Genomic DNA, 24,535 nt, shown 5'->3' with positions numbered 1-24,535 from the left:
GTCCAATGGGTGCACGATTGCAGGTGCAGGTGGGCGCGCAGTGGACGAACTCCCCATCCATATGGCATCTGCACTGGCTTAGGATATTGTGTGAGGGGGCGGGGCAAGATTTCCAGGACTCACATAATGTAGGATTGGTATAATAAAAATCAAGAATCAAAATTTTTCAGTGACAAAAGCATGCAGAACCTGACTACTTCTTTTCCTCTGTAAAAAAACCGAACAATTACAGGTTCAAGTCTTCTTAGATACGCCTTTTAGGCCAATCCCCTTAAGCTCCCGTCAGATTGGATAGGAAGCATGTGTGCGCCGTCATCTTCAGGTCTCTCCGCAGATGTTCCACGGGAGGTTTAAGTCCGGACCTCGGGGCCACTCGAGGACTTGTCCTGGAGCCACTCCAGTGTCGTCTGGGCTACTTTGGGGTCATTGTTGAGGTGACAGGTGAAACACTGCCCCAGTTTCAGGCCGCCACATGGACCCTGGAGCAGATGACCTCTCTGTACTTAGGGTTAGTTAGTCAGTTCACCACAGGGAGGTTATCAATCAGGTGAGGAGCAGTGCCTGGTGTTTGTCAGACACGGTGCTCGGGAGTTCAGCCCAGAGGCTTCATTCAGTTTTTGTTTCGTAAGACCAAAGGAATCGTTCCCTCCCTCGTGAGTCCTTTCGAATGCTATTTTGGCAAACACCAAGCAGGCCGTTACATGCCTTTTACTTAAACTTGCTTCTGTCAATCCACTCTATCATAAAGGCCTGATTTATGGAGTGCTTCGGAGAGGTTCGTCCATCTGGCAGGGGATCCGAATCTCTGCAGAGAACTTGGACTTGGCCATCTCGGTCACCTCCCCGACCCGAAGACCCTTTCTCACACGGGAGGAGTCCTGGTAGTTCCAAACTTCTTCCATTCCCTCTCTCAAACATCTTCTAGGACGCTGTGCTCCTGGGAACACCTTTATGCCCTTGGCCTGATCATCCATGCCTCCTCACAGTTTTTATCACAGACGTCTGCTGAGACTTCTTGGACCTCATGACTCGGTTTTTGTGCTGACATGCAGTGGGAAAATCGTAGGGCCTTATATCCACTTTCCAGTCCAATCGATTCATTTTGTGAAAGGTGGACTCCAATCAGTCACTGGACAATTAAATGATAATCAATTACAACTGTGTCTGAATACTTTTGTATATATTAGATTTCAGTTTACAGAAGTTTACTTAATAAATCCGACTGAACGAAAAAAACAACAACGCATATTTGTCCTGACTATGACCCAATTTAGGGTACTCATCCTTTCGGAGACCCATTTTGTCAAAGAAGTGCAACTAGGATGTCACATTATGAAGGGTCTTTCAAAAGTCTGTAAAATCCATTTAGATCCTATGGGTGGTTCCTTCTCAGGTCAACCTATCCCAGGATTCATGCAAACCGCAACCAACTGAGCGACCGACAGGGGACACTTTATGTCCACTTTATGGTGGCGCACCGCTGATCCCATTTCCGGTTTCCCGAAGCGTCTGAAAATTCCACATGAATGCGATGTATTCTGGAGCGTTTAGTTCAACAACCGTATTCGACACGACGCAGAAACATGGAGACTCACACGGAGGTCGGGTCCACTTCATGGAACTATATTTAACTCATTCAGAGTGGACTGTACATATGTGAACACATAGTCATGGATGATATATTCGATTTCTGTGAATAAGTTCTTCTAAATATTACACACTGTAGCTTTAAGTGTCTGATTACATCCGTGCGCCTATTGTTACGGCAGAGTTGTTGAGTATGTGTAATGGGCCTTGCTCAGAGATGTGTTGACGCCGGGCCCCCAGGTGATTGACAATAGTCGCCTGCAACATTCTGGGAAATGAGATAAGCCGCAGCTCGGGCCTGTTTCGCAGGTCTCCAAAAAAATCCAAGAGAACAGAGAGAATGCGCGAGAGAGAGGGAGGGAGCGGTAAAAGAAAAAAAAGACAGAGAGAAGCTACAAAGATTACACAGCAGGAAACAGAGGCAGTCAGACGAGCCCACAGAGGAACGCGGGACAGAGGGAGGATGAAAGGGGAGTAATTTGCTGGAAATACAGAGTGACAAGACAGACAGAGAGCTGGGGGGGGGGAAGAAATAAAGCAAAGGAGTTATGGGAGTCGTTCTCCTTTTACCCTCTCTCCTCTCGTCCGTTATCAGCCATCGGGGGCACTCCATCACTCCGGATCCCATCTTCCCCGAAGACAGTTTCACCCCCATCTCGCTGCCTCTGTCATTCAATCTTCGTTCCACTCGGTCTGAATTTAGCCGCAGGCCCGAAACTTAGGTTATTGTTTTACTGCATCGGCCTTGTTGGAACCGAGAGGAACGCTATTTGTGGAGCTGGGAAATTACTCCCCCCAGAAAACAACTCCACATCATTTAGTCTGTTTTAGTTGTGGTGACATTATCGTGATCGTGAAATACACAGCGCTGCCGTCACACACACACACACACGAACTCGACAAGGTGACCTTCAGGCTCCAGATCAGATGTACATGTACACACAAGTCTTGAGCTTTCAATCAGCGATGCTGCTCGGAGGCAACGAACAGAGCTGGCCGCTGTCAATCATCATCGTGTCTCCGTACAACACGAGGAGCGGCTGCCCAGCACATAATTAAAACAGCAGCCTGCTCCAGGAAATAAAATAAAAAGTAGACTGAGATGCAGACAGTGTGTCTGCATTTGCATCATCAGGAGTATTACATCAGTATATGGACACCATCCCTCCATATGGACGCCTTTCAAAATGAGCGAAATATTCAAGCGATGTGTTGTCGTGAAAGCCAATAAGCGTCGAGATCCTCCCGACTTTTGAATAATGTTCTTATGTGAGGGTTCCTGTTTTGTTTCATCTTGTCCAAACACCAGTGACTGGAAATAAAGACGGACGATATGGGCGCCTGTCAATCATGACAAAGAAGTCTTGCAAAAATATCCAGCAACTGGATGAGCAGTAGGACAAATGCTTACGGTTGGTACAAGTTATTATTTGAAAATCTGAGTATGTAATACTCAAAATTAGCAGTTTTCATAAAATGTGAACGATAAATGATCTTCCCTCGTCATGTTGATCCAGAGCGAGTTAGCAGAACAAAGTAGCTAATCCTCTTAGTTTCTGTCTTTTGGGAATGAAATTTCCAGTTTCCTTGCCGAGCGTTGATGGAGAAGATACCAACACGATTTCAAACTGACAGCACTTTAACTCTGGAAGACATCAACTTAATTTGACTAACTCATTTAAAGTCACACATTTATTTCATTATTCCCACTGTGGTACGTTAGATAATATAACTAGATAATGGCATTAAGTTCTCATGTGACATTACAAAAAAAAATTAAAACCTTGGCATCACAATAACTACTTGAGCATCTTCTCCTTTTCCAACACTTCGGCCTTTAAAAGCAGCAGGAATTCCCCCGCCTCACAGAATTTACAGATCTTTCACCAATTTGATGAGCTTAAGAGGAGGGGACACAAACTTGACCAATTATAGATCAATTTTCTCCTGATAAATACTTTTGAGACAAATCAACGATTGAGATGTTCAGCCTGAGACTGTGTAAAGTCTGGATGAGCTGTTGTTCATCCAGACTGAGTCCAGAGGGGGAACAAGTGAACATCTTGTACAACTCCCTCCAGCTCCTCAGACATCTGCTCTCACGACTGTGGACAGACAGGTACTTTGATTCATACGCTGTGAAACTGCCCACAGTCAAATCCTTCACAAGTGTAAAGTTGAATTTAAACCTCTTTTCTTCACTGGGGTCTAAAGGTCTGGTGTTTTTGTTAAGTTCAAATAATTAAAGCTACACTGTGTAATATTTAGAAGAACTTATTCTCAGAAATTGAACATATTGTCCATAACTATGTGTTGATATATGTATAATCACGATGTTTTTTCGTCAACTCTGAATGAGTTAAATATAGTCACATGAGGTGGACCCGACCTCCGTGTGAGTCTCCATGTTTTACGTCCTGTTGAATACAGTTGTTGAACTAAACGGTCCAGAATACGTCGCGTTCACGTTGAATTTTCAGACACTGCCGTATACCGGATATGGAATCAGCAGTGCGCCGCCATAAAGTGTCCCCTGTCGGTCGGCCAGTTGGTTGCGGTTTGCAACGTTATCACCAGACGCCGGCAGGAAATTACAAAAATGACACACTGGGGCTTTAATGTCGGAAGTTTACTTTAAAACATATATTCTGTGTTATTGCTACTTTTAGTACAAAACATTTATTACATGACTGCATTTCTGGAACCAACAAACAAACCAAGAGCTTCAGATAAGGACGCACTGATGAAAACTCGAGGAAACTGACAGCAGATCTTTCTACTGTGCTTCATGTGTTCATATTATCCCTGTTAGTGTCATGGAGTAGAGCCAACTTTAGTTGTAAGCAGTTGTTTACAAGGAAATCTAGCAGAAACTCTTGTTTTGCTTCTATTTCCATCACTTCTTTGCTACCAGAAATAGCCCCTATAAACAAACCCAGACCACAGGGGGAAATACACGAGTTTATTTTTGAACCTTAGTTAATGGACGTGGTTAAAAGAGCCCAAAGAATGTGGTGGTTAAAAGGGGCAGGAAGCGATTTTGGAGAAAGATTGTTGGTTGTTGTTGTTCTTCTGATCGCACTGACTGAGCCTCGAATGGGAGACGGATGCTCTCACTACGATTTTAGAAGACCAGATTTTTTGGGGGGCACGGACAGAACCGACAACTACGACCGTGAGGACATTTTTTGCTGAATTTTACAGAAAGTCTATTGGCTTAAAATCTCTTGCTGCCTCTTTAATGCTACTTCTGTCACTATAGCTGTCGAGTAAATGTCGGGACATTAGGGTCCAGACATTTCCGTAGAGTTCGTACGTACAGTACGCGGCAGGCACGTTCACAATAGCAGGAACATTTCCGGAACGCTCAGGCGAGGGGTGTCGCATGAGATGAGTCGCTCAGACATTCTCCGGAAATTTTCCAGGGTGGCTGCCGGGAAAAGTTCCGGATAAATGTCCAGAGCAACAATTGCAGACGTTAACGTTCTCACAAGCAGCTCCTCCAGGAGAAATCTGTACAAAGTCCGGACTTCAGTTCAGGTCTGAAAGCAGATTATTTGAGTCAGACGCTGACTTCAGATCTATTGCTGTAGTTTCCTGCTTCAGTGAACACAACGGCCTCAGATGGAACCAGCAACATCATATGAAACAAAAGAAAGAGACGCCACTTGTCATAGCAGCTGTTGAAACTCATTCTTTGAATTTTTATGATTTATATTCCCTCCCTCGTTCCCCTTATTCATATTCATCATGTTTTGGGAGGACCGAGCTCAACAACACCACACAAAGTCTGTTGTGCCGCTCCGTCTCATCATCATGAATATTTATCAGCACAAGCAGCAAAAACAGGAGACTTGGCACAATATCGGGGAGACCGATAAATATGACCGGGGCCAGAAGCCAAAATCAATTCATCATTTATAGCACGGCAGTGAAGCCTCCGGACACGTACAGGAAGAAGGTGAGGTGAGGTGTTCCTTACCGTTATAGGAGAGGCGGGGCTTGCTTAGACACATGATGAAGTGAACTTCCATTTCATTGGACGCCACCGACTTGGAGCAGACAGGACACTTGAATCCTGAGGAAGGACAGCACAGAAAAAAAACGTTAAAATTAATAAAGTTTAGATATACACAAAGATATAACTACATACGTGAATAAGCATCAACTCAACAAATCAGGGCGTGTTTGTGAAGCACTTTTGACCTATAACTGGCGCGAGTTCTTTCTCAGTCCTGTCATACTCCACCTGTCCACCAGATGTCCACGGACTCTCTGTCCGTTTCCACCTGCTCACCTGGCTTCTATTTCCAGTTGTGGGGAAAATGTTCCCGTTACCTACACACTGATGTATGTAAACACAACCAGATAATATATCCACCCATATTCTGCAGGAGGCGGGCGTCAGCGACGTCGGGAAGATCCCAGCGCTAATTGACTTTCACGACATCGCGTCACGCGAATTGAAATATTTGAATTCAAGCGAGTGCAGCGAATGATGCGTGTTTGCCGTCTTCACGGAATTCTTATTCCGCCTGACGTGTTCACATGAGCAGATGTCTTCATTGGAGTAATGAAGAAATCTGATGCACCTTATAATAACATCTCGTAACAACTGCGTCACAATCTCCTCGTCGCTTGACGATATTTTTGTTTTCCCACAATTCGTGGATGTGGCGTATAAAGAAAATAAGATCCGTCATTCTTAATCCCGCCTACAGAGCTCCGACAGGTTGACTTCACGTAGACGTCAACGGTCGCAGTAACCCTGACACAGTTTTGGACAGACTTGTTGGTAAATGTAGATCATGGTCACACTTTTTTGGCTTTGTACTGAAATAGTAAAAATATTGGGGCGATGTTGATGTGATAATTCAAAAATATTTTGGGCGATAATATTCCAAGGTCTTGCTCTGTGTTATATTTGGGTATCGACACGAACACTGTGCTTAAAGATGACGGATATTTGTTTACAAGTCTTGTCGGCAGGTTGCGAGAAGGTACAATCGCCAACAGTTGAGTGCAATATTTGAAAAGGAACTGCTGACTCACAGAATGAGGACTCGCGAAGAAAATTGCGTGGACAAATGGAACGTTAACACAGCAGCGACAAAAATGAGGGACTGGTCAATGACGTTTTTTGAATAAATGTATATCCTATAGTAGAACAGATGCATATACAATCGTACAAGCATGTCAAATGAATATGTGCATGAGGTAAAGCAATCTGGGTTTTTTCTTTCTTTCCCCTTTTCATCTTCTCTATCACTTTTGTATTCCTTGTCCTTTTATATGGCAAAAACTCAACAAAAATGTAAGTATATATATTAAAAAAATGGATTTTACAGTAAAAAGAAAAGGTTTGCTCGTTTGCTGAGATCCTGTAATCGGCTCGGGCCATGGAGGCTCTGTTTTCACCCGACTGTTTGTCTGTCTGTTTGTTTTTTTCCAGCAGGATTACATTTAAACTACTTAACGGATTTTCCATGAAACTTGTTTAAAAGGACGGGACGTGGGCCAAGACAGATCTCATTACATTCTGGAGCGGATCCAGATTTTCCCCGTTCCTTATTATTGACTCTTTCTCAGGGAATAATTCATGGATCTTGACGAAGAAAACCACGGTGTGATTTTTGTGTACAATTTGGTGCAGATTCCAATAAAACGCGTCCACTCCCACTGCGTCTCTGGGTTGTCTCGTCTGCTGTGTCAGCGCCCCCCCCCCACCGTGTTGTTTGGATGGAACCGATTAGGCCTAACTATATTGGTTTAACACATAAGGGATAATTAGATCGACCGCTGGGGGCCTCGTGGGGCGAGTCGGAGGATGCTCCGGGATGGAGAAGAGCTCCAACGAGCGGCAGCAGGATCCAGGATCGCTTCACGATTGTGGTGGTGGGTTGTTGTTTTTCCGTGCCGCGGGTGCTTGAGTTCACTCATCACACGAATCAAGTCATGGTACAAACAGGGGAAACGCGACCGTTGTGCAAATTCAGTGTTTTGACCGGTGGCTTCACACACTCGTCTTCCATCATCGCGACACTTTTGGTTTTAAACGGGCGAAGTTTGAGATCATGCGTGAGGCCACGGTCTCGTTGTGAACCGACAGGAGATCTCACCATCATGTGGATCTATAAGGAGATTTGCAATTTACAGTATTTGAGCAGTAGGAGGAGGTTTTCCTTTTGGGATTTTCGTTTGTGGGGATATGTTTGCCCCCAGTACCTCTCAGACCTCCTCCACCTCTATAACCCCTCCCAAACCCACGGTCCTCGGTCATGCTCTCCATCCTCTGAACCAGCCTCAGAATCTTGAGAGATGCTTTATGAATCAAAGTTATTATCACCATTAGGTCTGCGTCTGGTGGTGCTGTGTATTGCTTTCAACATTAGTTCATTTCTCTTCTTTCATTCTCTTCTGAGAGATCGCACAAAGGTAGATTTGCAAGAGGCAGATTGATGCACTGGATGGATCCTACAGCTCCCATGATGCAACACAACTTTTTATTATTTGGCTTTATTCAATCTGAGATGGTTTAATTTGAATATTTGTCAGAAGTAAACGCTGGAAGAATTTCTCAATATTAGATTGAGTCATATTAACAGTTTGTTTGTTTCCTCATATTTACCCACGGAGGACAACAACCTGCTGAACTTGTTTATCTGTTATTCCTTTGATTTGTTAGCATGCAAAAGTGATTAAAAAAATATTGTATAACTGAAAAAAGCCACTAACTACATGATTTGTGTGTGTGTGTGTGTGTGTGTGTGTGTGTGGCTGTAAACACAATCAGCTGTCTTACAAGTGTTGCACAACACTTCAAAATCAGAGATACAGTACACACACACACACACACACACACACACACACACACACACACACACACACACACACACACACACACACACACACACACACACACACACACACAGACCCCCTCCCCTCTTTCCACATGGCAGCTGACCCACTTTTCCCCTGGCTGCTATTTACAGATGCTCCATAGGGACGAGCAGAGAGAGAGAGAGATGAAGGGAACGAAAACGTGCAGAGGGAAGGTGAGACAGTTCAGGTATTCGAGGAGGAATGAAGGTTCATGCGAGTGTGTGTGTGTGTGTGCGTTTGTGTGACTGTGTGTGTGTGTGCGTGTGTGTGTGTGTGTGTGTGTGTGTGTGTGTGTGACTGTGTGTGTGTGTGTTTGTGTGTGTGTGTGTGTGTGTGTTTGTGTGTGACTGTGTGTGTGTGTGTGTGTGTGTGCGTGTGTGTGTGTGTGTGACTGTGTGTGTGTGTGTGACTGTGTGTGTGTGTGTGTGTGTGTGTGTGTGTGTGCGTGCGTGTGTTCGCCTTTGGCTTCGGCCCAGACGAGCACCACAAATCCTTGAGGACACTTCACATTCAAGGAGCGCATGAGGTCAGATAGGGACAAAAATAAATCATAGGACCAGATCATAAATTAATCATCGTGCTGCCTGTATATACGGGAGAGTGTATATCTGGGTGTGTGTAGATCTGTGTGTGTGAGTGTGTGTGAGAGCAACCTGTGCCAGTGATCCTGAACACGACACTCTTGAGGACTTGGTTTATGTCGAATGGGCACAATTCTTTTTTTCTCAAATCATTTTCTCGACTGTCATCACACAGCGAACGCCACGCGGCACTTTTAAAGCTCGTGGCCGCGCAGGGGCGCTTCAACACCGAATGACACCGGAGAGACTGTCCAGAGTCCAGCTCTTCTTTTCCTGAACTGACCTCTTCACTGCTGAGGAGACAGGTTTTAAAGTTTAATTTGGAAAATATAAAGAATTCTTTGTTTTTTGCAACTTAGCTGAGGTCATCTGAGACTTTAAATAAAGACGGACGACGCATGCGATGTGTCCTCGGGCAAGACGCTAAACCCTAAATTGCCTCTGGCGGCTCTTCCGACAGTGAACGGATGTGACTCGTCCTGTAAAGCGCTTTGAGTGGTCACTAAGATTAGAAAAGCGATATATAAATACAGTCCATTTACACACTAGGTTCTCAGTTCTGACTGAGACCCCTGAAAAAACATTGAAAAACTAACAATACATCAACCATCAAACCTTTTCTGCAGCAGCAGGAAGGGGAATAAAACAAAGCAACATGCATTGTTGATGGCAACTGTCATAGGTATGTGGGAAATAAATGTATTCCTACATAATTTAGAAATTTAAATTTCAAACAACAGGACAAAAAAAGGCCAGCTGATTTCATTCTGCGTGTCTCTTGTTTACCTGGACTAAACTGAATGTGGTGTTATCCTGTTGTCGGTCGACCGCCTGTGATGTTTGAATCATGGAAACAACACCGGCGAATCAAAGAGAAGCGATCGCTCTGCTGTGGTACAAAACATTGACATTCTGTGTGTGGTGGTATGTGGGGATCAAAGCTGGATAATGACTCAAAAGCAAAAAAAATCACTTCCAGCCCCATCAAAATCACATTTGTTTCTGTCAGGAAATCGCCCTGTGGTCAGCGGCCACGCCACAGTGGTCACATTTAAATACAGATGACTTTTCATGCACTAGAGAAGAACAAATGTAATTTCTATAAAGTGCAAAGTCTTGATTCACGAATAGGTGACAATTTCCTTGATAGCTTTGGCCAAAACAAAAATCACAATGTGCACAAACTATATATATATATATTTCTGTTATGGTATTTCTTTTTGTTTGTATCTGTTCTCATTTTCACTGAATGGAAACATTGATTCGGCACAATCCGCAGTCAACGAAGGAGAAAACGCACAAATCACCGCCTTTAAAGATGAAAAAACACATTGGATTTATTTTGGCAGAACACTGTCGTAGATCTTTGTTCTTTGATTTTTGCAAAACAGCAGATTGGATTGCTGAAACTGTCTCTGTCAGTTGGGGACAGTCTCACTCCGGCCTCACGAGGAGACGAGCTCTGGTGAATATCAGAACGGGGGGAAACTGGTCCCTTCAGTCATCAAAGTGTCATATCTACTCCAAACTGGCTATTAATCATAACAACAGTAATTCATCCATCCTTCTTGAGCAATGTCCAAATACTGACTGATGGAAACAATACAGTGCTCCCCAACAGCACCCGCAAATACATTTATATTAATTTCCCAGCAGAGTGATTCAACTGAAAGGGGAAAGAAAAATAATGAGCATTGTTGCTGTTCAAAACAAAATATATATTTTTTTCTGAATAGAGAAGCTGGTAACTGATAATAAATGCTAATTATTATTATACACAGGGGTGCACACAACTGGGTCGCAGGTACGTATGCGCGACCAAAATCAGGAATGCGTAATGCCACTTGTGTTACTACGCGCCTTTGCGTCCTTGACCGATCTTCTTCTTACACATGACATGTTGCTGTCAGAGATGTCAAAAAAGCAACAGACATTCAGCAGCATCTTTGGCGTTTCGCTGCGTCCAGCAACGGAGAGTTTACCTCGGACTTTGTTGGACTTATTGAATTGGGTGCTGACCGAACCGCGCAGGCCATAACAAACGGACGTGTGGGGCTTTTCCAGGAAACAGGCTTGGACGACTGGACAACAAAGTTGGTCGCTGTGTGCACAGACGGGCCTGCTGTCCACGTCGGTTGTGCCAAAACTCCGGCGACTTGCTGCGGTTGGAGACTCCCTTGTGCACATTCTGTGCACCGCACACACACTGGAGAATTGTGCAAAATCAGCTGATCGCAACGATCCTCACTGTGAGACATTTAACCCCCCATTGTCAAGCTGCTGCAGTTTTATTTACAAAAAACCTGCTGCACTGAGGAAGCTGTGCGAAGAAAATGGGATCTCCTTTGTGAAACTGGGTAAGTTTCATAATATCAGATGGTCTGCATGGAGGCACGAAACACTGTTAAAAATATCTACGAGTGGCTACGAGTGATAACAGTGATCGCAGCATATCTGCACAGAGCGTTTTCAGTGCTTTCTGTCAAACATGCTTGACACTGGCAACATTTTGAAGACCACATCCATTAGGTTTCAGAAGGACAAGCTGACCATTGGAGAATGTAAGGATGAACTCATGGTGGCCATTGGACAATTCACACTTCTGCTTGATGGTGAAGGCCACAGGGCACACTGTTTCTAATGCTGACGCCGACAGAGACGAGACAAACTTACTCAGGGGGTTAATTGAAGAGTTTGAAATCAGATATGACTCCCTCAAGTCACGTGATAATTTCTTAGTATTTGATCCTTCAACATGGCCTCAGGAAATGCAAGACCTCCACAGTTTTGGAAACACAACAGCTTGCAGCATCCTCAAGAAATATGAGGCCACCTTGCAACTTGACAAAGACACCACTGTGACAGAATGGATGCGCTTAAAGCAGGCAGGAAAACGCCCGGGAGCCTCTTCTGTGTTTGACTTGCTCCAAATAGTGAATGAAAGTAACCCAGATGCTTACTCCAACATCAACAAGGTGGTTACGCTGTCTCTTACGCTGCCTTTAAGCAGTGCAGCTTGTGAGAGGGCATTCTCACATCTCAACTTGATGAAAACCAAGTACAGATCTCGTCTGTCACATGCTCGTCTCTCAGCCCCGATGCACATTCACCTATCAGCAGACCACAGAGACGTTGGACCCGGAGCAAGCTGTTGACCTGTGGATGGAGACAGCTAATCGGAGGCTCAACCAAGGACAGGGAGGTGCATCTGCAGCATCTCCATCATCTACCATGCAGGAAGCAGAGGACAGTGGGGGCGACGCTGAGGAGGACAGTGAGGAGGACTGCACTTATTAAGACCGCGCTACATATTGAGTACCAAACACCATCTCCTGGTGCTCACCTGAGCAACTCACCGAGAAAGTTATGTGCACCCCTGATTATACAACAACATAAACAATGAGCACAAACAAGTTATGAGCATTATTAGCACACTGGTATAACACAAAGGCCATTTATATACTATATAACGATATAAATCCACCAAAAAAACCTCCAACCAAGATTTTGCTCCGCTAGCTACACACTTTAGCGAAAGGTCAAGTGCGGGTTAGCGTAAAACTTTACTTAAAGAAAACTGGACTCTAGCTGCGTTTACATATATTTTACAGTTTGTCTATGAAACAATGTTCTGTATAAAAGAAAAGGATATTACACTTTATTTTTTTAAGTAAATGTTTGACTTCATTTAACTCAAGAATATCCGTTAGCTTGTTGTTGTGGTTGTTTTTAAAGAATATCCGTTAGCTTGTTGTTGTTAAAGAATATCCGTTAGCTTGTTGTTGTTGTTGTTGTTTTTAAAGAATATCCGTTAGCTTGTTGTTGTTAAAGAATATCCGTTAGCATGCGAACTACTGCAAAACTTTTATCCAACAACCGTAGCGGTCAAGTGCGGGTTATCAGAAAACTATACGCTCAAAGACAACTGCACTTATACAGTTTGCCCATGTATTAAACATTGTATTGTATAATAGAAGATTATATTAATTTAACTATATTTATTCAAGTAAATGTTTGACTTCATTTGACTTCAAAGAATATCCATTAGCTTGTTGTTGTTGTTGTTGTTTTTAAAGAATATCCATTAGCTTGTTGTTGTTGTTGTTTTTAAAGTATATCCATTAGCTTGTTTGTTGGCAACGAATATCTGTTAGGATGTTAGCTACTGTGCTTTTATTGCAACAACCATGAGTCATTCTTCATTTACTGTTCCGTGCTACTACACTTGGTGACTACATGCTAATACGTCTGATTTTATTCATGTCACTTAACCTTACAGTAGCTCTGCTTCACTTTAAAGAGGCATAGTTATAAAAGACACGACCATCAGTCTGGTGCGCGCTTCAAGGTGGTTGCAGAGTGTAGTTTGTAGAAAACTCTCCCGGTGGAAATTAAGTGTAAAAATAGACTCAAAACACAACATCTTCTTTGTAGAAATTCAATTATTCCACCCACAAACACAAACCCTGCATGACCAAGCAACAACAACAGTGAACAGATAAGAGCCGTCACACACTGAGACTTATTCTATGTCAACCCCTGCACACACACACACACACACACACACACACACACACACACACACACACACACACACACACACACACACACACACACACACACACACACACACACACACACACACACACACACACACACACACACACACACACACACACACACACACACACACACACACACACACACACACTTTTAACAGGTGAGGTTAGTCAACTCTATCTCTGGCCGATGCATAATTCATAATTGCATAATTCATAAACCCTTTGCCAGCCTGGCTCGAAATCACCCGCTACTCAACATATGCGGTAGTCAACCGTACAGTGAGTTCACCATTTTGTAGTGATGTGAGAATATTTAGTATATATTTACAACTGATGGTCACACACCAAGCCATATGCTATATCCCAACATGCATTGCGCTGGCGCTTGATGAAAGAAACAGGTCTGACAGAGAAGACGGGAGACTGTTGTGTGCAGGGATGTAGCCATGGATGAGGTCATTGCAAAAAACCACGAGTAGACGCGAAATTCCTATTATTCACTTCACTAGCTCAAGATGAATTTTAATCTAATTTGAGCTAATTGTCCACATTACTCGCTTTGAGATGCTAATCTGACGTCCAACACGGGCGGATATTCTCGGGGTTGTCTTTGCTCGCGTGAGTTTGGTCGGCAGATCATTTATATTTACTCGCAGTAACGCGACGCTTCACATTTGCCGTGGATGTAGTGTTAAGGCAACGTTTCCCCAGTGGCCACTTGTGGTATTGCAGCAAAAAAAAATCCTTCGGCCCACCAAAAAAAAAAAATTCTCCATATACCACCATTTTAAAAGTAAAGATCCTTTACTTGGGAGAGAGATAAATATATTCTGTCAACATATCAAAAGGTCGACTCTGACCTTGTGATTAAAAGGCACTGTCTGTTTGTCTTTAGTTGTTTAACAGAGCAGGCAACATTAATCATCGACCCATACATCTCTCAGTCCTGTGGAGTGGTGCGAACATATACATGCAGCAATATCCCAGCATTATCCAATACATTAGAATAATGAAACTGGAACTGACTGCAGCAATTTCTGTATTCAATTTTAAGTAGGATTAAGGGCGTGCCTGGAAGATCTATGTAAGAAATACCATAATGAAAAATATGTAATGTTTTCACTTCACAAAATGATTTTGATGTAGTTAAAAATATTGGGCTTTAGAGCTTCCATGGAAACACGAGCTACATCTAATTACATTTATATGATTCATGAAAGATGTTTCTCTTTGGCTATGGCAGGTTGTTTTTTTTTTGGTAAAAGAATGTAAGTTACAATATGGCCTGTGATAAAATCCCTTCGAAGGGTCTTGTGTCACCGAGTCGGGGCTTGTTCTGCAATAATCGCTGGCTCACTGTGCTTCTTGAATAACTGGACAACTTTTTAATTATCCAAAGGTCACACCGCAGAGAGCTCGGAGCGCTGGAGCCGATAAATCGGACGGGGATGCAATGACTAGGATGATTTTATTGTGTTTTGAAGAAAAACTGATACAATTCATTTTTTATGCTTTACTATAGAAACACTCCGTACCTACACTGTCAATCAGAAGTATAAATAATTTAGGGTCTTATCATCAAGCCTGGAGACACATTTTCACCTCATCTGCATATTTCTTTTCCAAAATCATTTCTGTTTTTGAGTGAAAGATCGCATTGTCTATTAATCCAATAAAAACACCCCCTACGATTAAACATCATCAGTCAAGGTTACTGCACCAAAAGACTTGCATGTTTCATCCCAGAGGCTAATTTAATATTTTAACTCCTGGCATACATAAAGCAACATTATGCAAATTATTTTATATGAATTTTAAATGAAATTGCGTAGCTCACAAGAAGTGCCTAGCGGAATGGTCGGCGGCTAAAACGGCTGGCATCTGGCCCGGTGCCGAAGGGTCACCATCATCCAACAATCCAACTCTAAAAACAATATCAAGAATTCTGAGCAGTGATTGGCTCAGAATTCGGTACGGCGACAGAACTCCTGGTTCAGGAAGCCAGGGGTCGTGTTCAGTTCTGGTTAAGGGATCGATGGCTTCTTTTTTTGGGGGGTTTCCCCGAAATACGGAAATCCGCTCAATCGCGCGACAGCATGAATTACCACCTGTGGCTGCAGGAGGCCGCTGTTGCTCGACAGCGGAACCACAAAGTGTTGTTCTGTAAATCAGAGGGAAAGACGCTCAGTCAGCAAAAACACTTGACTCATTCATTAGAGTCTCTCATTGACCGATCCTTTATCTTCGGTCGTACGGAAAACAACACCTCGACCGGCCTTTAGTAAAAGCACTCGTAGGCAGCGGATGACTGAGAGACACAGCAGAGACTCCAGCAGACAGTGTAATTAAAACACGGATCAGCCATCGTCGTAACGATGACTTATGTCCAGGGGGGCGACGGCTGGACTGCAGAGAGCCACAGTCATCAGAGGAGCCGGTTTAAATCAAAGCGGCGCCCGGGAGCGCAATGGCTCCACAAAACAACTCCGCCAGATCCGATCGATAGCACTGTAAAACTCCTGACTGTATTCAAACCTCACGTGGAAAAAAAATATACCCGCAGAATATTAATCACGGAGAGGACGACGGCTCGGTGCTGGATGTTTTATCTGTATCTGTAGTGGACACTTGGGGTGTCAGGGGCTGCAGAGGACAGACAGACGGACAGACAGACGTCGGAGGGTAGGCTGGTTTAACCCTGCAGTAAAAAATCAGAATCACAACCGTCCGGGGGGGAAGAGGGAGCGATGAATCATCCGGGCGTCTGCTTTACGGTGCAGAGGTGAGAAGGAGGAGAGGAGGGGGGGGGGGGGGGGGGGGGGGGGGGGGGGGGGAGATGAAGAAGGGGGTAGTAAAGCAGAAGAAGAAGAAGGCGAGACGGAGAGGAAGTTGAAGGGGGATTTGGTAAGACACAAGAGCACACAGGGGAGCAGGGGCGAAGGGAAAGTGAGAATAAAAAACACCATGGAGCTGAGGTTGTCGTAGAAGCCACGACACCATAAGAGGTCGCAACGTGATCGGTTGTACGGTAGCTTTCGTATTTCTGTTTCCTGAAAATTGACATTTATATTGTATTTAATTGAATGTTAAACACGGCACCTTTATTTAACCCTGACTTAAGTACGCTGTGTGTCAATCTCATCAATACGCTCGCCTCCAGTTTTTCTGGCTCCGGCAAAGGGAGGATTCCCCGACCGTTAATCCCGTCCACAAACACCGTCGCTCCTCCTCTTTGGTCCAAACTGTAACATCCCCGACAACAACACCTTCCATGGAAATCTTTAGACGTTTTGTGCAGACATTCGTTTGGTCTCTAGGGGACGAATCCTAGAGTGACGTTGGTGATGCCAAGACTTTTCCTCTAGCACCATGATGGGGCTCATATTATAAATATGGTATAATATTAATATAATCCGTGTCTCCTGTGTCGTTTTGAAGGAGTGACCAGAATTGGTGATTGTTGTTTTAGTGTTTTTACTCACTTTCATGTATAACCAAAAAAAAGATGGACGACACGTCAGCGCTCCGAAAGTGAAGCCAAAACATCCTGATCGCCCCCTGGTGGCTGACTGCAGTATAGGTCATAAGCCCCGCCCCCTCCACGTTAGCAGATGGGACATGGACCAAACTAAAAGTAGACTAAATAAATGTTTCCAAAGATGGTTTCTGTCATGTGAGGTCGTTCTTATCACACTGATGTTTGTGCATTTGTTCATGTTTCTGATCACTTTGCTTTTCATTAGTTATTCGATGATATAAAAAGAGACTGAGTTTGAAAGGATTGACAGCTGTCACTGCCTCGCGACTGGTCAAGTGCGTGTGCGGGCGGGACCTCGATACTGTAGCTCCAATGATGTCAAAAGTGCAAGATGGCGGCGCCTGTATCTAAGATATTTAGGCTCAGAGAGCAGGTTCCTTACGTTACCTCCATTTTGTTTGCTCCATCTTGATTATGCATCAGGAGGAGTTGCATGAGCATTACATAAACAGCAATTGTGCAGTATTTGTAGCACACACACACACACACACACACACACACACACACACACACACACACACACACACACACACACACACACACACACACACACACACACACACACACACACACACACACACACACACACACACACACACACACACACACACACACACACACACACGACCATAAACAGCGGACCTGGGGAACCGCGTTGTCTCAATTACATCACAGCTCACAACAACTCTCGCCACCAACCTTCTCCTTACCCAAACCGGAAGGACCAGAAGTTTCCATGGGAACAGGAGCGAACGAGAGAGAAATAAATAGACGAGGGAGATGGAGATACGAGAGGAGAGGATGGATGTCGGGTGGGTGTGGAGAGGAGAGAGAGCGAGCGATCACACGAGCAGAGAAAAGTGAGAAACATTGTGTCTTTTGTTTTGCTTTGTGCACACGGGGAGGAAGTGTGACCTTGGACGGAGGCGAGAGGGAGGTGGAATTGTACGGCGAAAGAGAAACGACGGGGTCGCGTCTCGAAGACGACGGCGAAGACACCTGGTGGTTAAATTAGTGTGTTTGTCTCTGAATACTCAGTCAAACCCCTCGGAGAGGTTTCCTCCAGGGAGCAGGGATCAGCAAACAACACGGCGACTATACCTCAGACTGAACCACAGTCCCCCAGCACCCGTTAGATAACTGCATCACGAGCAACTCTTCTACTACTGTCCCGACAAACCACTTTTCATCATCGATTCATGGAATCGCTTAAATTGCCCCCGACCAATTTATCGGTTGGCCGATACAAAACGGCCTGCCACCGGTCCAATAGTCCGTTTTGCTCAGGAAGGTTCCTCAAGTGAGTGAAGTGACACCGAAGCATTTTCATCAGCAGCCATGAGAAGAGCTGTTCGGATCCTTTAAATGTTTAGGGAAGGTGCTTCAATGCTTCCTTTCCTATCTCCTCACAGAACAGAGAACACTGGAGCTTCCTATGCAGAAGGAAAGGAGAAGTACATTGCGGAACTCCTCCGAAGTAGAAGAAGAAGAAGAAGAGTATGAATATGACCGAGCATTTACATCTGATGTCACACGTTGTCATGGTGATAAATATGAGTGATCAGGAGCGAGAGCAAAACATTCTCGATGTCACAACCTTTTCATTTCAGTTTCGTAGCCTCTAGATTACTGTTTTTAATTTCAATTCCGACCTCGGTCATGAATAAGTATGTTTCACTGTGTTCGACCATGTTTAGCATGAATCAGCTCACGGGGCCAAGTCGCCTCGAAGAGGTTTTTTTGTAGTTCATCTTCAGAGATTTGTAGTTTCACCACGACAGACGCATCAACAACATCCACCGTCACATGACGACGAACTATAGTGAAAGTGGAGTCTGATTCTCTTTTCCTAAGTCCTATGAATCCTCCTTGACGACTTTCCTTGACCTCGTGACGTTTTCCACTGAGGTCACGGAAAAGAAGAGAGGAAGAGACGACAGGAAGGACCATCTGACTCCCCCCTCTGTAGAGAGAAAATGTGTATTTATGTTTTACATTTTACGTAACGGCTTAATTCAAAGTCTAAATATTTGGTTGTTACGTAATAAAACATAGAGAAAGAAACATATTTTTTTCTCTTTTTGAAAACGGGGAAAAACCCGTGTGGGACAAGTGACCAGCACTGTGTTGCCCTTGAGCAAGGCGCCCCAGATGTGAACGTGACAACATGGCCCACTGCAGCGTTTCCTCCTCCTCGGTCACAAAGTCTCTTCTCTTTGCCTTTTGACGACATTTAGCCGCGGACCATAGCAACCGGTCGCCATGCCCACCGCCCGCCCGCTCGTTGTAATTGGCCCCAGTCCATCGCAATTACAGTAACGTAACGGTGTCGACATTTAGCCGCAGGAGCGATGCGACCTTTGATAACCTTTTATCGGGGCCGTTCAGATTACCGTCTCCTTCTGCGGGGACCGTTCAGAGCGAGACACGCGTCTGTCACACCTCTAACCGCTTCCTCTCTCTCTGACCTCGAGCTTCTTCTTCTTCTTCTTTCTTTTCTTTCTCTGAAAACACACGCGTAAACAGTTGTCATCTGGAGGAAGGGAAGAGTGCGGCCGAGGCAACAATTGCCAAGGTGAGGGGAGGGCGGGCGGGCGGGCGGGCGGGCGGGCGGGCGGGCGGGCGGGCGTGCGTGCGTGCGTGCGTGCGTGCGTGCGTGCGTGCGTGTCTGTGTGTGTGTAGCCAGTCTAGAATTACAGCAGCGATGTGGTTGTCACAGCAACAAAAACCCATCTCCAAAACCTCGCCTTGCCTCGTCGTCTCCATCACTCTCCGTAATCTCATTGTCCCCTCGTATGTATGCAGAACGAGGACGTGTCTGTGTGTCCTCATATGCCTCCTCTGCACTGAGTTAACAGGGAGGAAAGAGTGTGTTTGTGTGTGTGTGTGTGTGTGTGTGTGAGTGTGTGAGTGTGTGTGTGTGAGAGTGTGAGTGTGTGTGTGTGTGTGTGTGAGTGTGAGTGTGTGTGTGTGTGTGTGTGTGGCAGAGGAAACAGAAACAAATTGCATTGCTGACCTATATTCTTGAATCCCGCTACCAGACAGTTCAGCGGCTCACAGATGTTTCCCCCCACGAAACCCTCAACAACGACCGTGTGGACAGGAGTCGCTCGAGTTCACGCCTGCGTGTGTCCCACGTCTGCTTTGCATCACTATTTTTTTTCGCTCTGTGTGTGTGTGTGTGTGTGTGTGTGTGTGTGTGTGTGTGTGTGTGTGTGTGTGTGTGTGTGTTGCAGTCCGCGTGGGAGGATCTGCGCCTGATTTATTTCTGTGCTGGAAGCAGCGCTCGTCCCCTTCCTGTGTGTGAACGTCTACGGACGCCATTATACACTTGTCAATAATCTCTATCTGGTGAGGGAGCGGAGGCAGAGCAGCGGGAAAAACTCATATTTCACTACATATCCGACTGAGACTGGGAGACGCCTGCTGCTTGTCTCATTGCTACGAAGAAACGGTGCTACGAAATTGCAGATCTTATTTGGTTGGGTCAGTGTCCAATAAAAATGAAAATCTGCTTGAGACCATACGATGTTTTCTAAAGTGGTGATGACGTCCATTTTTACTGGAGCCCGACTGATATGGATTTTCAGGGCCAGATGCCGATATCAATATTAGGGAGTACAAAATTTGTGATACTGATACATCGACCGACATATATACATATATATATATATATATATATATATACACACACACACACACACACACACACATATATATATATACACATATATATGAAAAGAATGAATACACATATATACATATATATATATATATATATACACACATATATGAAAAGAATACACAGATATAATATATGTATATTCACATATATACATATATATTTATTAAAATATCTGATTTCTAAGACGTCGTTATCAAATCTTTATGACAAAGAATTGTTGAGGCTTGATATTTTAGTCTAACCATAAACTTTATCATAAATAGCCATCAATGAAAAAGAAAAAAAATACAACCAAATATATAGAACTTCAATTAAGAAAATAAATATAATTTATTTTTCATCGAAAGACAAGCCTTATTTTTACGATATGTCCCTCAGTCTCTATTTTTTTTATATAAACTGACAGTCTATGATTGAGAGCCAATGAAATGTAGCCTGACCTAACGGGGGTGATCAACGAAAGACAATTAAATCAAATGAATGTTGAATTCTTTTAAGGTGTTTTGATCCAGTGCAGTAAAATCAGAGGGTTAGTTTCACTGAGTGACGAACAGACTGTCCTCGGGTGAACTCACTTATTCTGCTCCGTCTGTCTCTGACTTGTCCTCAACTTACTCCAGTGGATTCACTTTTTGATTCTGCTTCCTTTAATGAGTCGTTCATTCCATCTCACTCTCTCTTTTCTTTCCTTTCTTTCCTTTTCTTTTCTCTATTCAGTCCACCACGTAAGTCAGTTTATTTTGACTCCAGGCTCAAATCCTTTTCCAGACTTTCACACTCCTCAGCAGAAGTTGAACAATGGGACAAAAGAAACAAACCAAACCCCCAAAATCAAAGGAAACAAGGCTTGTCTTTCGATAACTTAACGTCTTTATAAACGGTCCACCAACACACGCACGCACGCACGCACAAAGTTGCTCATTCAGGCAGTAGTCGAGACAAATGTTGTTCTGTTTTCAAATTGATTATTGATCAGTAACATGAACACTCCCTATGTCTGACTGGTCACTAACACCGAGACAACAAACGACAAATAAAGGCTCATGTGGATCAGTGTGTGTGTGTGTGTGTGTGTGTGTGTGTGTGTGTGTGTGTGTGTGTGTGTGTGTGTGTGTGTGTGTGTGTGTGTGTGTGTGTGTGTGTGTGTGTGTGTGTGTGTGTGTGTGTGTGTGTGTGTGAGGATGAGATCTCAAGGCGACACCACATGAGGCTACTTTACATACGTTTTTGTAAAGTAAAGCATTTACTTCTGCATGTCATTTAATATAATCTCTCATAACGTCTGAATGGGTGTCCATCAACGCACACTATCGGAGACACGCACACACACAAACACACACACACACACACACACACTTGTGCTGCGTCACTACGTGACCTTTGTCTAGAAAAGGGCAGACGGGGGGAGAGGCACCTGTCTTGTGTCTGACTAACATCCACTGAACAGGAAACGAGAGACGGAGGTGTTTTCACTCCACACGAGAAGAAACCGGACGGCTGCGCCTCAGGAGGTAGAGACCCAGGGTCGCCCACTAACCAGAAGGCCGGCGGGTTGATTCCCGCTTTGCCCTAGTCCACAATGCCGAAGTGTCCTTGGGCAAGACATTTAACCCTAAATGACCTCTGACGCTGTGTGAATGTGACTTTTGAGTGGTCGATAAGACTTTAAAAGATCCATTGGTATAATTCAAGTTACGTGGAGTCACTTTATCAAATATGATTGTAAAAGATAAAACATCACACTGGGTAACTCTCCAGACCCCTAAATTCTCGCTGGATGAAGAAGTAAATCTCTGAAATGCAATGAAATGTCCACGAGGAAAACATAATTCAGAATGTGCATGAAATCACACAGATTTTAACTTTAACCTTTGACCTGGTCACTGATCTCGCTCTCAACCCCTCCGTGATTGGACGAGGCTCAGGTCTGTGGACCGACTGAAGCCTCACATGACGAAGCTCTGCACTGCGGCTCCGAGTTACAACCACAGTGAACTCTTCCTGACAGACTTTCCTGACAGGCGCTTTCGAGCAGCGGCGCCCCACTGAGCCGAAGCAGCACTCGCACAGAAAGAGGGCTCTGAATTTTTGATTTTTTGACACAGCGCTATTGTTATGCTGAACGCAGCCAAACTTACATCCAAATCTCAGTCGCCAACCAGAGAGAGGAAGTTCAACTAGCATCCTACACACACGACTGTCACGTTCTTATCGTAGAAATATTACAGGAAAAAAAGGAAAAAAAATTTTGTCATAAAACATAGTAACAGAAAGTGAAAAGAAATTCCTGGATCTGCCTCACAGACTGTGTATAAAAATGGACGTAGTTACTGGATCCGTAAAGTGAAGCCAATAATTCATGTCTGAAGCCTGCATTCTGTGTACTGACCAGCGGAGGGCGACTCTATGAGAAAGTGACTTTACTTCTAACTTGATCTATAACGTCAGACAGTTAACGTTAGCATTAGCAGTTAGTATCCACAAGAGGACGACAGGTGTGTCAGCAGACAGTTAGCGTTAGTAGTTAGCCTCCACGAGAGGACGGCAGGTGTGTCAGCAGACAGTTAGCATTAGCATTAGCAGTTAGCATCCACAAGAGGTACGACAGGTGTGTCAGCAGACAGTTAGCGTTAGCAGTTAGCCTCCACGAGAGGACGGCAGGTGTTCCAGCAGACAGTTAGCGTTAGCAGTTAGCCTCCACGAGAGGACGGTAGGTGTGTCAGCAGACAGTTAGTTTTAGCAGTTAGCATAAACGAGAAGACTGCAGGTGTGTCAGCAGACAGTTAGCGTTAGCATTAGCAGTTAGCATCCACTAGGGGAAGGCAGGGGTGTCAGCAGACAGTTAGCGTTAGCTAATTGCGTATTCGACAGCGATTGGTTTTCTATACTTGTGACGTACCAAATGTAGCTTTGTGTCTGGGAGTGAAACTGCACACAGCCCTCCGCCAGGTTGGGTGGAAATGAGTGAAGTAGTCTTTGCGTAATCCTTCTAACAAACAAACCGACTAACAGAGGTGACGAGAGGTCGAGATAAGAATCTGGAGCAAAGGGTTTTTTTATGGATGAAAAGGGTCGAAACTCCTTCACATATAACAACCAAACTGTCATAAAAGGAATTCGATTTGTGCGTTAATGTTTCGTCAATAGGACGCGACCTTCGTCAGACACTCCCCTCCGCCCTCGTCTGCACACGTCACTTTTTCTCATCAATGAGGAGGGAAAAAAACAACCCAGCATATGACAGATTGCGGCGGCTCTGATAGGTATCGTCGGCCGTCTGCCCTCTCCTCCGCCCCTCAGACGCTCGGGCGCTCGCCGCCTGCTCCTGCGTCTCCACTTGATGGGCTGTCAATCTTCTTTTTTTTATGAGATCTTGTCCGAGGCTGAGGCGAGCGCGATCTCTCCCCGACGTCCTCCAGTCTACAGCGACGTTATCCATCATCACCGTGTGCAGGGTTTGATCCTTTAAATGTGCTGCTCTCTCCCCCTATAGCCTCCACTGTTTGTGCTGTGACCAGAGCCGGTTCTAGCCTATATGGGGCCCTAAGCAGAGTTTGATTTTGGGCCCCCCAACGCCAATAATACTATTGTCAATGCTTGATCGTCCGCACACCTTCTGTAAATCTAACACACCCAATATCAGTTTAATGAGTTGTAGCTGTCGTAGCTTACATTATACCAACGTCAGCCTTTTGCTTCT

The 24,535-nt window shown here is 44.5% G+C and overlaps 1 protein-coding gene across 1 annotated transcript in view; it reads right to left on the bottom strand.

Annotated features, from left to right (window-relative positions):
• znrf1 (zinc and ring finger 1) overlaps window positions 1–24,535 on the bottom strand; it is a 35,167-nt gene that overhangs the window by 8,103 nt on the left and 2,529 nt on the right. The window contains exon 2 of the mRNA XM_035643141.2: window positions 5,570–5,665. Coding sequence (XP_035499034.1) covers window positions 5,570–5,665 — 96 coding nt within the window. The remainder of the gene's footprint in view (window positions 1–5,569; window positions 5,666–24,535) is intronic.

This window comes from Scophthalmus maximus, chromosome 7 (genome assembly GCF_022379125.1).
Source record: "Scophthalmus maximus strain ysfricsl-2021 chromosome 7, ASM2237912v1, whole genome shotgun sequence".
NCBI classification, from domain to species: domain Eukaryota; kingdom Metazoa; phylum Chordata; class Actinopteri; order Pleuronectiformes; family Scophthalmidae; genus Scophthalmus; species Scophthalmus maximus.
The sequence above is the reverse complement of the archived record's forward strand: the minus strand, read 5'-3'. Positions and strand labels throughout refer to the sequence as shown.